The following is a 15,198-nucleotide window of genomic DNA, read 5'->3' as shown; positions in this document are numbered from 1 at the left end:
ATTTTTTCATGACTGGGAAAAAAGAGAACTTGAGTTTGCATTAAGATAAATAGAATACATTTTAAAAATCTATCAATCTTCCTCCTTTTATTTGTGAAGACTGCCAGCTAAAATCCAGGGTATCATATGGCAGAGATGCATATTTTTCTCTCTCACTTAGAAACACCTACAGCGTATTAGCAAGATTGACTAAAAAAGGCTTAAGGCAGCAAGCAGGTATGTGTTTTACATATTTGGCTCCAGTTTTCAGGAGAAAAAAAAAATCTTAATGTAATCTCTCAAATAAGAGACTCTACCAGGATTTTCTTCCAAAATTTTGTCTGTCTGCTTGGATAAACCAATTCTAACTAAGACTAACTAGGAGGATATTAGGTAAGCGGAAATAGTTATCTGAATTAAAGTGATTATGGTTCAGTATTTAATTTTAATTTAATTTAATTTTGTTTTGCAACAAACTACAGATTATAAGAGAAATTTTCTGCTCCTTTGAAAGAAAGCACTTCCAGCAGCAGGCGACTTTCACATGTGTTACTTGTCTAATAAATGAACAGCATCACATTCCAGAGCATTTCTAGGTTTTTGAGAGTTCCTTTTCCAGTCCCACCTACTATAACCCTGTTTAATTTACAACGTACTGTCAAATTGTAGTATCAGTGAGATGACTACAAGTTAAAATTAATCTGATTGCAGGAGAAATACATTCACTTAAATAATTCACAGCAACATGCAGACTGACCTGTCCAGTAATAGGTTGGGTGCAAATAAAAGCTTCCCTGGGTGTTCCATGGAGCGCCAGACTAAGCCAATCATCAGTATCTCTAACCAGGCACATTCCAGTAGATGGACCTGATCATGGAGTGTTAAATCCACAAATCCTGAAAGAATAAACAGGAGACAGTAAAAACAATCCAGGTTTGTAAGTGGAACAACATTATTCAGAAAATCACGTTTAAAAGTGCATTGGAGCTGGATAATCAAAAAGAAAAAGCAATAAAACAGACATTTGTCCTCTTCACATTTCAGGATTAGTTTTGTCTATTATTAGGTCCACCATGACTCCATCCTGCAGAACAGTCAGCACTTTCTAGCCCCCTGGTCATGTCCTGGCTGCACCCTGCCCCAAGAGCAGGGCAAGAACCAGGAGAGCATCTCCATCCCCGCGCCTGTTGCTAGTGGCCTGGGAAGCCAGGTGCACGCTGCAGGAAGGGGCAGCTGTCTGCTCCAGTGCCGTGTTGCCTGGGTCATGATGGAGGGAAAATGGAAAAATAGCTCTTATAAAATGAAATGATAGCTCTAATCAGCTAACCCCAGACCGCTTTTCCTGGTGGAATGCTGTTTTACAGACTCGTGAACAATTCACCATACTGCAAGTGCCATACCTGTGTGGAAGAGGGCCCAACGCAGCATTTCAAATAAACTAGGAAGCAAATGCTGATCACTGCACAATCAGAATGCGCTGATGAACCACTTGCTTATATTTCTATTGGACTATAGCACCTGGAGGAAGAAGGTGACCTCTCTTACTCTGTATTTAAACAACGCTAGAAACAACGAATGCAAAATGAAAAGGTTGCTTATAGTAATACTGAAATATGAATATGAAAGAATAATGATAAGGTAGATATGAAAGCATAATGACAGTGGTCATTCCTGTGTTCATTTCATAGCACAGATTGTATTATTCTCTATTTGAGATTCTCACTTTTCATGAACGTTACTTTCAATCCAAAGATAGAAGCGAAGGGGAGATTGCATAATACAATTTATTAGATCCTAGCATAAGTTATTCTTTAAAATTAGCATGAACTTGCTAAAATGAAATGTGTAGAAGATCCCTTAAAACAGATCTTAATTATCTTTTTCTCAGTGGTATGAGCGAAACACATTATTGAACTTTGCCTTTTTGTATTAGTCTCCAGAATACAAGTTATAGGGTAAACTACCTTACCAGCCCAGTAAACGGCAGTGATTTTGCTTCTGTGTTGAGTCCTCACTAGAGGTATACACTGAGTCAGTTTCAAGGAATATACCTGACATACTCTCAAGTACTATCTTGAGAAAAAGAAAAAAAAAGCGCATGTTTTTAAAGTTAAATGTTGTGCTATGAAATATATTTTTCAAATAACAAAAAGGAAGAGAAGGAACAAAGTATAGCTCACAATAACTTAGAAAATATTGTTATGTTCTGCAAAACAGATGTTGATATAATTATTTTTAATTAAAACATCTGAGAGCTAATCAGTATATTCATAAAGAATCAGTCAAAAAAAGGAAACAGCTTTGACACGTCTGAAATAAGACTCATCTATCAATCATTAGGAGTGAATTTAGACAGTTGCAGGACCTGCTAATTTTATGCAAGTGGTAACTATTGGGGGAAAAAAAAAGAAAGTTGTCTTTTCCTGTATTTTTCCTTCATTACCAAATGCAAAAATTACTTTCAGACTTCAGAGACTGGTGGAATGGCATTTGCCTGAGTCGCCAAACAGCCTGAAACAATAGAGCTGAAACTTAAAAGAGCAACATTCTTAACTACACAGCATCGATTACAGCACTCAAGAATGAAACTGGCAGAAAGAAACTGCTGTCTATATATGGAGAACAAACAATAAACACTATGTTTCCTATTAAGTATTGCCTTAGTATGACAACACATAATAAAATAGTGTTTTTATCTATGCTTGAAGAGTACCACGGCAACGCAGGGACACAAGTCCCCGTACGGTGTCTGAATTTTGCAATCAGTGCATTACAAGTCAGTTATATCGCCATCATTTCATGTGGCTGCACACTATGCTACAGCAGATTGCTTTGATTTTTGCAGAAAAACTGAGCTTGTTACAACTGTGGCAATTCACTTGCCTGTAAAACTCTGCTCATTCTAGAACATTCTGGATGCCAAAATGCTTTGCTTTGTTCTCCACACTGTCTTGGTCTTTGTTTTTACTACACCTATTCTCAAACCCCTTTTAAGCTCTATATTTTTATTAGCCTTATTTTTCCCCATCCCCACATATGAAATTTCAGATTGCACTGAGGCTAAGTAATCTGCACCAAAACTAACGAGAGAAAATAAAAAAGAAAGCTAATAAATTACTTCACTAGTATTGTAGAGGAGGGGTATTTTGTTAGCCTGCTCTGAAAATAGAAATACACTGCCCAACAATGCTAACTTCTTTTAAAGTACCTGAATGTGAAAACTTTGCATTAAAAAGTCCTAAAAGGGTTGGCCAACAACATTATTGCTGTCTGGAATATTAACTGTGATTTCACTGAAGCTAAGAAAGTTTCAAAAAACTTAGATGAAAAAGAAAACTGATTGTGAGACCATAGTTTAAAACATTAAATGCTCTGTCAGCCTGACATCTGCTTTGGGTTCTCCAACAAAACAGCTAACACAAGCCTTGATTAATGCAGGTTTAAAAGTCTGTAATGTAATAATACACATCAACTGTAATTCATAAAAAATCTTATCAAATTAACTTGATGGCTTTTTAGGTGACATTATGAGTTTAGTTGATAAAAATAATAGTTTTGATGAAACAGACTTCTACAAGACATTTGATTTCATAAAAACATGCAATAGATTAACTGAATTAATGTATTTTAAATGACACATCTCAGTGTGTAATGGCAAAAGGGTAATGAACTGAACTGAGCTAAACTGAACTCAAGCGTTTCTAGAGGAACACCATACAGCTTACTTCTTTACCCTAGACAATTTTTTTAATGATGACATGGAAAAAACAGAAATCATGATTCAGATGGCATGTGGGAAATAAGGTAAAAAGCGGGTTGATAATGTAAGGAATTTAAATCACTCACTAGCTTCATCATAAAATATATAAAGACATAAGTTTAAAACCAAGAACATCAGGCATATATACAAGATGGAAACAGCTATGAAGACGGCTTGGAAATGATGGAGAAAAATCAGCCCAGTTTGAGCTTCCAATGGGAAGCTACATCTAATAAAGACGATGAACTTTATAAAAAGCCAGGGAAACTCTGAGAGAGCAAGGAAGCTAAATTAATCCTGCGTTACCTGAATCTGGTATTGATTCTTCAAGAGGGATGAGAAGTTGGACAGAATGATAAACGTCAAAATGAATAAAGCATTGAAAAACACGCCCTCTAGTGAGGAATAGGAGGAATTTAGTTACTCTCTGTGAAGCTGAATAGGCTAAAGGGGTTAAAGGACTGCCATGGGTAAATATCTAAAGAAAAAGAGAACGGCATTACAAAAGGTAATGGCATAACATACAGAAGCCCATGCTGGAAGCTATACCTGCTCCAAGCCAGACTGCAAATGAGGGGCCATTGTTAACAACAAAAGTAGTTATTATCTAAGCAACATACTAAGGTTCCATGAATTTGCTATCATTAGAAATGTTAATCAAGATTTAATTATTATTTTTAAGACATACTCTTGTTCAAGCAAGCTAATTCAGAATAATGTTACAGAAGGTTAAATTAAATGATGAATAAATCATTTGTCACTTCATCACTCAGAGCATGCTGCACTTTAATATCACTAAAATTATGTGTAGATGTGCACTGCATTCTCAAATATCAGTGTTATTTTAATGCTGGCAAGTTTTGAAAGCAAAAGTATTTTTGAATTCTAAATTTTTGGTTATTGTGCTTTGAGGAAAAAGAAAGACCTTCACTTCACTGGTGACAAATTCATTAGTTGCAGATTATGGATATATCCTGTATCTGACTCCATACACCAAACTGACCAATTGCATGACCTTATGAGGCATGTCAAAATCCTTGTATGGCCAAAACCCACAAGAGCTAGACTGCCATTAAGCCATTCATATATCATATGCTTGGCAGGAGAAAGACACTTACAGAATAAAAGGCATGGCTGGACCATTCCTTTTTCATATACAGATAAATTAACAGTATTTTTGAGTGATTGCCAACACAGAACACAATAATTGTTCCACGAACTCTTGTATAAATATGGAAATCTGAACTTCTGAAAAGCCAGAAAGGTTTTCTGAGCACTCAGCTAAGAGTAGGTGGCAATTAAATTTATGTTATGTGTAGAACACAAAACGGTAATGTTCAAACTGAGCTGATTATCCTTTCTAATATGAAGCAGCAGTATGTGCCGCATCAGTGACAATATGATACAAATCTCTCTCTTCCAGACACTAAGACATGCTGAAGCAGCAGTGGGTCCATGGAGGAAAAGCTATAAAAAGCCCTACTTTGGCCAGCATGACTCTCTAGAGGTGACATTAGACTTGGGAATCCAAAACTGTATGACCTTACCATCCTAAAAAAGGAAGGCAGCAACAACCTACAACAGGTATGAGCAAATCTCTTTGTAAACTGGGAATTTGGGCAATTGCCCAAAGGGAAGGGTTGCCATGAAAGAACACAAGGACTGCCAGAAGTAGTATTAGGTAAAACATATATCCCTGACAACAACCGAGAAGTAGTTTATGCACAAGATTGTTTGGTTGCAGTAAGGGACAACATAAAGCTCAGACAGTTTTTAATTTATTGCTACTGTAACATACCTTGTGAACCCTGCAGTCCTCTGAAATAACCAACAACAAGAACATATATATATATATATGTCAAATTTTACCAATCAAATATTTTGAAACTAATAAATTCATCATTTGCCTTAGTGACTTTTGACCTAATAAGTAGCTTTCTATTTTATCAGAAACAATTTCTCTAGCAATTAACAATCTCTAAGACCCAATATCCGGTGTCATTGCAGATTTATTCCTGCAACAGTAAGTCCTCCAGTGGGTACTTACTATCATTTGGGGATCATTTAATTATCATCATTTTGCAGCTTCTACTAATATTCTTAAGACACAACTACAAGGTGTCCAGACTATTCCCCTTCCCACAGCAAATGATAAATCAATCTTCTTTTTTCATCTGATCCAACTGTAATCCTACCTATATGTTTATACCGTATCTCTTAATTACCATGATGAGTACCTGAAATGTAAATTTCAGGCAATTTTTGCAAGACAATAAATAACTGTGCCATAAAGAATGACTCTGTCTCCAGCTGCTTTGAAGGAAAGTAAAGCAAAAGCAGTATAAAACTTTTTGCAATAGCAAAGGTCCATCTAGCAAAGTATCCCATTTACAACAGCAATTGGTACCAGATGCTTATGGCAAAACATACAGCAGGACAAACATATGCTTCCACAGAAAGCTTTCTCAGGCTCCACTGGTATGCGGCTCAGGGACTTCCAGAGCCAAAGATGGTCTTTCTGTGCTTCATGTCCCTTAATATTTTTTCCTCCAAGTTTGTCCAGATGCTTTTTGAACCCCAAAAATTAGGCATTTCACCCACTCCAGATTTTTTATATACTCTGGAAATAGTACTCTCCAGTAAGAAGTTTCACATTCTAAGTTAACATTAGGAAAATAATAATCTCCTGTTTTTCTGGAAAAAAAAAAATCTCTTACTTTCATTTGATTCATCTAATTATTTTCTTGCAAGATACCATCATTTCCTAGGTCATCATCTCACTGCTAATCTTCTCTTTTCCAAACATTTTTAGTATATTCAGTCATTCCTCACATGAAAGTTACCCTGTTCACCTTTGAATTCATCTTGTCCTTCTCAGAGCATTTTCCAGTTCAACTGTACTTTCAGAGACAGTGAGACTAAGACTGCACAGTTTTTCAGTCTGCCCTTGTCTTCATCACCTTAAGTCAACTTAATATTATCCATAATTTTTATCACCGCTATCCACGCCTCTTTTTCCAGCTAACTATGAATATGCTGAACAACATAGGCCTAACTATTGAACTCCAAAGGTTCTCTCTTTCCTAAATGTCCTGCCTGCTTGTCTGGAAAGTCTTTAACTTGATAGCAACAGGATTTTTTATAATATCTCCTATAGCAAAAAATATCAGATGTTATACTATACAAAAATGTTGCGGGAAATCAGAACATTTCTACATTGTGTGTCTTAAATTTGCACAGATGAACCACTATTTTTTTCTCTCTTAATGCAGCGTTTTGGAAAGTGGCAACAACCACAGAAAAAGGCTGTTATTTACAACTCAATACAGTATCTCAGCTATGCAACGGTCATGTAATAGGCCACATTTGGAACAAAACACTAATTAGGTTGGCAAGGTTGGCAAAGTTCCTGAGGCCATTTCTGGCCCAAATAGCCAATGCCTCCTTCGGGACAGGAATCTCTCCTTCCCTTTTCAGGTACACACCAGTCTAAACTACAATGAATGTACGCTGCATACATCAGATCTAATAAATACTGCCCTATTTCAAATTTCCTATGCCAAAGCAAGCTTCTAAAGAAGTTAGCCAAGTGGAAGTTGATCTACTCAAAGTCAATACTTTGCACCCAGCACAATCTGGATTTAGGGCCGTGGAAACCCTTCAGGGGTAGTGCAAATAATTGCCGCTGGTCAGACATACATTCTCTTCTCCTGACAAACCCTTGCCACATTTTTATGAAATACTTCTGTCTTGCCCAAGAGAAACATCAGAAGTCTGCAGCACAGCACCAGCTTGGCTGGCACTGCTCCTGGGGAGGTGGACCATGCGCTGGCCCAGCGGGGCTGTGGGAAGACCCAGCCCGGGAGCCAGCCCCTAGCTTTGGAGCGCTCCTGTGAGTTTTGGGGACAGAGAGTTCTCACCGAACAGCAGCCCAAGCAAATTATTCTGCAGGATTGAATTGCCCGGGAAAATCTGTCCTATGCGGGTGGATGGTCAGGCCGTGTGTCCAAAGCTCAAGGTTACTTCCTCCCTGTGCTCTCCCTGGCACGGACGCAGCCTGGAGAGGAGACAAGCTGGGTTGCGCTGTAGCTCAAGCCCACGGCTGACACACAGCACAGACATACCCGGTGAAGCTAAGTGCTTTCATGTCCTGACTTTCCTTGCGTATGTCACTGTGTCTGCCTAGACTAAAATGCAGTTTTTATTTTGCAACTGTTTCACTTTGTTAACTAAAGATTATTACAGAAAGTGCATTAGCAGTACAAGTTAACACAAATACACTGAGGCCTTCCATCAGGGAACATAATAAAAGTAATCGGCACTCACATAGCACTTTACATTTTCAAAGGGCAGTAAAGCCATTAAGTATTATTAAATGTATTTTATAGATAGAACACAGAGAGGTTAAGTGCCTCATCCAGGAGGAGGCAGGATTAGGACGGAGGTGTGGCAGGCTCTCAGCACACTCTCTAGTCCTTTCAGCCACAAAAATCTTTGGGGTGGAGAAGCCTCCTTGAACTCAAATGCAACCTCTGTTTCCTGCAAATCAGGGGTAAAAAAACCAGAAGCAACTGAACTTTTCTCAAAGAGAAAAAGGAAAGAAAGCCTTGCCAAGTTAGAGTTGAGGGGCAGTTGTTTAGAGTGTAAGCAGAAAACCTGGATGCAGGGAACTTAACAAGCCTTAATTCTTAATTGGTTTTAAAACACTCACTAATCTAGGCAACGTAACTGCCTATATAAAAAAATCCTAGGTCTAAGCTTTCTTCCCCCTCTAAACAAACAGTTTTGAAAGTTATTAAAATAACAACAAATCTTACTAATAATTATAATTATAACAACAACAACAACAGCAACTGCTGAGTTGCGAAGTAGTGAAGGCTGCCTGCCGGTTTGCTAGTGAAAGTTTATCATACTGTTTTTATAAAGCAAGAAGGAAGACATATATTTTTTTTCTGTACAAAAAACAAGCACTTCAAATATCAACAAAAAGCAATGCTCGCTATTACACGACAAATTCCTGCAGCACTGTATAGCAGTTATTTAAAGCATGTTAATTATCATTCATCCCTGGACTGTAATCCAGACATCTGAGACTCAGGCTATGCTTTGACAACAGTAAGATGCTACTTTATGCTTCTTTTACCACTGAGAGCTGTGTTATTTCTCAGGGAGTTCAGGCTTGAAAATAAAATGCACAGGACATTGTCTGCATACTGAGAACAGGACAACGGCAGCCATTCCCAGTGATTTTAAGTGTAGGAACAGACCATCAGCTGCATGGGACAGCTTTTCTTTCGAAGGGTGTCCTCTGAATCTTTCCCTGCACAGGTGAAGAAGGATACTAGGCAAAATTTATTAGCTAAATACACGCTATGAAGTAATACATCTTTTCTTTATTGTCTGTGCAACAGTTAATTACATTCCACTAAACTTATAGCAGTACTCAGGCCAGTTGCAAGGAGGTTTGAGGGGTTTTTTTGAATTTGTAATTTTTGTAAGAGGTCACTGCTATGCAAAATCTTTTCCATCAAAAGCAGATCCAGCTAAAATAATTTGTGGTGCTGGTTATGCATTCTTGCCTGACTTTTATGAACCCAAAAGACAGGCTCATAAATACAAGCTGTCCTCTCCCCCCCACCAGGGCTGTTACTCTTTTGGTCTGTTCTGCTGGTTTAAGTGTTCAGCCAGCTGATGAAGTAACCCAGCAAGAAGGAGTAGCATGAAAGGTGAGCGACGGGCAGCTAGGGAGCATCAGCCACCTTGGATGGTTTACGCTTTGTGTAAGCCTGCCCCGGAGACTTGAGGTCATGTCCAGCATGACTTGGATTTTTTTGTACGTTCAGCTCTCTCATCCAAGAGAGCATGAGGTTTTCAGCATTTGTTTGACCTCCTTACTAAAGCACCAGGCTGTGCTCCAATCACAACCCAAATCAAATGTAAATAAGTGATGGTTTTGTGGCTGTCGAGAAAAATCATTTCAGGCAAAAGGTCTCTTTAAGCAATCTTTCTTTAGGCAATCTCTTTCAGCAATCACAGTTTTTAAGCAAACATGTAGTCACTGGAGGGGGGAAAAGGAAGCCGACTGAAGTAGACTCTTTCACGGCTTTTTAAATGACCCCAGCGTGACCCTGTGAGGTTTCAAATGGTCGCTTCAACACACAGTTATCAGGGGAGAATTTTAAAACCAAAGATCAACCTGTGAGCCTTCCCAGTTTTTCTCCTCTTTTACAGAGTGCACCTACATGCTTTCACTTCATCCTTTTACTAATTTCACAAGCACTTGAGCTGGCAAAGGCACTTGGGGTTGGGCAGTACTTCAGCAGTATCAGCGAGAGCAGCAAGGCGGCTGGTGTTTCGTGCGGGGCTCTGCAGGCCTGCTCACAGCTGGCTTGGGCAGCATCGCACGCCTGGCGTTGGCTGCGGCCCCAGGAGACGGACCTTGCTAGAGGAAGAGGGCTCTGAAAAACCTCAGGGTGGACCAAGGCAATGCAGATATGTCACAGGGTCTAATGGCCGTATGCGTGGCAGGATAGGGGTGGCGAGTGAACAAAACTCGGTTAAAGTGAGCTTGGAGACCTACTCTGCCACAGGCAGCTCACTTCTCCTTCTCTGCACCTCATTTTTTCCACAAATGTTAGGGTATAAAAATATCTCCGTTTTTCCATTTTTTATCCTTTTTGTTCCATTAATTACCTTTGCAAGGTAACACAAACAACGATCAGCATCAGCCACCCTTCTAAACTAACATTATTTATTGAAGGAATTAGAAGCTGAAATTAATGCTTATTAACCCTATTCTTTCTGAATGTCCCTAAAATCCTGGGTTTATACTTTTGATTATTTCCAATTATCTTGTTTAAGTCTTTAAGAATTAAAGTTTCACTGTTTCAATTTATATCTCCACCCATGCCTGGAAGCTTGAGAAAAGTCACTCTTTAATTTAACACCTTTCTTGACTACAACGACTTTCACGTGATGAAATTGGGAGGGCTACACTCTCCCCTTCTTCATTCATAAAATCCAGTTAGCAAAGCACTAAGCTTTCTGCTCCACAGTCTATTCCATCCCAGGATCTACTGTACTCACCACTGAACCAATTAACATTCATTGCAGCAGCATCTGGAACTAGCAGAAAAGAGGATTATTTTGCAACCCAAAGAAAAGTGGGAAAAACTGTCAAGTCTGTAGTGAACTTGAAGATTAAAACCGCTTCAAGACTACAAATAGAAATTGCTCAGAACATAATGTGCTGTACCCAAGAAATGAAGCATAACCTCAGAGTTCATGGTCTGGTCATTCTTTATAGGCATTAGGAAATAAAACTAGCTTGACTAAGGCACCTGCATCCATTTGATTTCTTCAGAGTGTTCACTTTTGGATTTGGAGAAGTCTTATTTTTGCCTATTGCACTTGTATGTGAGTAACAGACAACATGTATGTATATGTGTGGTTTCGTGTTCATTACATTGGCTGGTACCTACACCAAACCAGAAACACAAGCATATATAAATAAGGCTCAGATGTTTATTTTCCCTCCTATTCTTTTCACCCCTACATGACTGGTTTTGAACAGAACCTAATCTCTGAAAAATTATCCAAGAAATTGTAATGACACATCAAAGAGAAGAAAGACAGCAAAATTAATTGCAGCAATTTCCTTTAACCACTACAACTATAAGAGCATTTTAGCAGCTGTGTGGGAGTGTCATCATATGACAGAGCAAAGGAACACATTACAGGGAAAGCAAGACACTGGAATGCATTTATATTCATTTTCTTGTCCAGGGAAACCTAGTAAGTTAGCAAGCAGCATGTTTCCAGAAAACACATCATTCACTTAAGCCCCTTTTCTTGCAAACTCTCCTTCAATGGATAACAAACCCAAAGGCACGTTTCAGCATCTGCAAAGCCTCAGGCAGCCTCAGGAAACTGTTGCATGTTGCATGGCTCAGGTGTGCACACAAAACACGGGTGTTGCACTTGGAGAACCACCACCTTGTACTCAAGCTCCTATACTACCTGCTGAGACATATGCTGAAGCTAGAGCTGGTTGGAAGTGCTCTGACTGAGCATTTTACGTTGGAAATTGACAGGTTAATGAGTTTAAAACACTCTGCAGAACACGTCAGATTTCACAAATGAAAATAAACAAATAAAAACAGGTTGGTTTCTGCCAGGGAACACAGAGTGTCCCTCTCAGCTACCTCATCTTAGTTTTCAGCACTCCACCAGGCACCTATTCCTGCTCAGCATTGTGAAAGGTACCTAAACTTCTAGGAAAACTAGGACCCTTTTTTCCAAAATTGTCTTCTTTCAATTTTAAACAGGTGATTAAAATATTTGAAATCTTAATGAAGTTTATTCTTTCATATTGAATAAAATGTTTCATTTCACCTGAAAGAGTTATTATCTAGCAAAAAGGTCCAAAAATGTCATTTTGTATTAAGTGAAAATGATTCTTTTTTATTGTTTGGATCTGCCACGAAACAAAGAAATTAATGATTCACACAACTCTGATGGAGACATCTGGAAAAGCTTTGGAACAGTGTACGAGCTCATCCAAAGTAACTGGACCTATAAACCCTATCTGTCATCCTTTGTCAGGACTGGAAAGTTGCATGGAATTCCATTACATTAAAAAAATCACAGTAATATCTTCTAATAAGTACCACAGCAGAAATTAAAGAATAGAAGAAAAATGTGTAACTTAAAATTCAGCAAGTTTCCCCTGGAATTGTAATTTGATATTTTTTTCGAACTGGTAAAAAATTGGTAGTTTTCATCTTTCTCATTTACAGAGAAAATCTGATTTATTTTGTTTTTCTTTTTTCTTTCACCTGCATAGAGAACGTGAGTTTGACAGACTCCTCATGGATGAGAATAAAACCTTTAGCTTGGATCAGGAAATAGAGCCACTTCACACAGTTCAGACATAGACTAGGAGACCATTTTATGAATAACACCATGCTGACCCTCAAGGCACAATTTGGTTCCTATATAGAAGACTTTTTCAGGCTGAAGACTCCTACCCTCAGAGGCAGAAGAACTGTGTTTGGTGTAGGAGCCCTGAGGCAGCAAGTATCTGATTGCTACCCAAATGATGTTGCCCACATTTGACCATATCCAGAAGGTTCTTGGGTTCGTGTTATATACTTCTACAGCTCATGTATGTTTATAAGCATCTACAAACACACTTAAATATAGTCCTACTCCTATAAATATCAGGTATTATCAATCTCTTCAGAGACTCGGAAGCCAAGAGACACAGTGTCAGGCTGGCAGCTTGTTAAGAAGGGGGAAACCAGCTCATCAGCATTACACGGAACTACTTCTGACATCCCATTATGAATTATTTCAGAGCAGTTTCTGACAAGCTGATACCTCTGTCTCCCACTTACTTGAAATCAGCCCTTAAAAGTTACTCCACAACATGACTTGTAAATAAAATATCTCCTAGGAAAGTTGTTAACAATTATTCGCTGTCAGCGGAAGATGAGCAGGTCTGAATTCATCAGACTGCAGTGACAGAGTTTTACCAAAATCTCTCAGAAGCCCTTCTACTGAAAAAGAAGGTACAAAAAGCCTCATCTGGAGTTTAAAGAAAAGAGCTCTCTGACTGAACTGTCTGCTGAAATAAGACAGTAAGGGAAATGTATTTATGATACTTGGCGGTGTCTCATTGAAATGTCAGGATCTTTCTTGAACACTTGATTAGAAGTGGCCCTGTCAAAAAAAAATGCAGATAGTGGAACAAAGGTACAAAAATAGAGAAGAAAGAGAGCTGAGAAACATAATTGATTTCAAATAAATTACATATTTTAATATACTACATTATTTCAGACTTAGTTATAATTAATTTTGCCTTAGTCATGCTTAGCGATATCAAAGATTACTTCTCAGGATAGCTTTGCATAACGCCTGGATAAAGTAGCATGTAAAACTTCTGCAAGATATAAGCCACATTTTTGGGAAGAGAGGCATACTGGCGAGGCATAAAACAGGAGCACAACGAGCATGATAAAAAAAATAGCAGATTTAATTCATATTATACCCATAGGCTAAGAATCTTCTGATTAGGGGTTTTTGTTTCACAAGAAGGATATTTAGCATGCTTCACAGCTTTCCCATGCAGCAGACACAGTCCTGAGATAGCAGTTTAGGAATGGATACACTGTGGCACATTATGAGAGTTATAAAAAACTAACAGAGGGAGGCATTGGCACAGCCAGGAGCAAAATAAGTGTTTCCCAGTGGTAAAGCAACATTCTTCCCAAAAAGCCCAGTGTAAAAGAACATAACCCTACATGTATACTTGGGGGGGGGGAAAGTGCACTTAGCATTCATATCAGAGTCAATGATTCTCCATAGCTGTGTTTACCAAGTAGGGAAAAAAATGAAGTCACAAGTAGCATTAATAAATATGCTAAGTTTTCATGGGCAGCTCTTCTTTGTCAGCTGAGAACCCGCCTATGTATACTGCTTTTAAAATGTGTGAGACATTAACCGATTAATACCAGTGGTTAATTCCACCATCACTGAATAAAATATACTAGAGCTTTCCTTCTCCACAGACCTTGCAAAATCCCACCCTGCAGAAGAAGAATAAAAATCAGCTGCTGATTCCAAAAAGTCTGCCACATGCTTCTGTTGCTTCAGGTCACTATTTACTACCTGTACAGTGAAAACTTGGCCCAAAAAACTTCCAGAAGAATTTGCTGCCTTCCTGGAAGACAAAGACAGAAGAACAACTTCCGAAAAATATGCACTAGGATAGGCAACCAGCCACAAGGTAACTCAGCAAAAAGAGAGCCCCAGGGTTCTATCTTCCAAATAGCACAGGTAAGTGAACAGCCTGTCTTTGCCTCCTGGGAAGTAAAATCTCTTGTACCCCAGGGATGGAAGCAAACTATGAACTAGGATGTGTCTTGAGTGAGGGGGAAATCACCATGCTTCCTCTTCCCTTTGACTCTCCAATCCCTCACAGCTCTGGCACAGCATTTCAGAACATATTACAGATCAAGCAGAAATATGCAAAGTAGAAGCTATACAACATCTACTTCAGCAAACAGGATAAAGGCTGTAAATGGTGCCAGTAACTGGAAGATTCTTGCTTTTTGTACAGGAGAGATTGGAAAAGACCTCTCTGTTGAAGTAGAAATAAAGAGAAATTAAACTAGAAAAAGGCTTGAGTTAGAGCTGTATGTTACTATTGACAGTACAGATATTTCTTTCTAGCACCCTCATATTAATACTTGCCTGTTCATTCCCTGTGTACTGTCACCTCACATTTCAACCGGCTCAACTATTTTGCGCTGAACTGGACTGGGGAACTCACACAAGTTACAGGCAACCCAAAACACACACACACACAAAAGGTTTATTTTTATAGAAAATCAGATCAATCCTGCTACTTGCACAGCCGCCCCCACCCCAGGGGGAAGCAGAAAGGTAGGAACCGC

General features: G+C 38.7%; 1 protein-coding gene across 1 annotated transcript in view; it reads right to left on the bottom strand.

The window, feature by feature from the left end:
• The window catches only part of ESR1 (estrogen receptor 1), a 171,884-nt gene that overhangs the window by 29,706 nt on the left and 126,980 nt on the right, over positions 1 to 15,198 (bottom strand). Inside the window, exon 7 of the mRNA XM_009324146.1 lies at positions 737 to 875. Within this exon, the coding sequence (XP_009322421.1) occupies positions 737 to 875 (139 nt within the window). The remainder of the gene's footprint in view (positions 1 to 736; positions 876 to 15,198) is intronic.

The sequence above is a fragment of the Pygoscelis adeliae genome, unplaced genomic scaffold (genome assembly GCF_000699105.1).
Source record: "Pygoscelis adeliae isolate BGI_AS28 unplaced genomic scaffold, ASM69910v1 Scaffold105, whole genome shotgun sequence".
NCBI lineage: Eukaryota > Metazoa > Chordata > Aves > Sphenisciformes > Spheniscidae > Pygoscelis > Pygoscelis adeliae.
The sequence above is the reverse complement of the archived record's forward strand: the minus strand, read 5'-3'. Positions and strand labels throughout refer to the sequence as shown.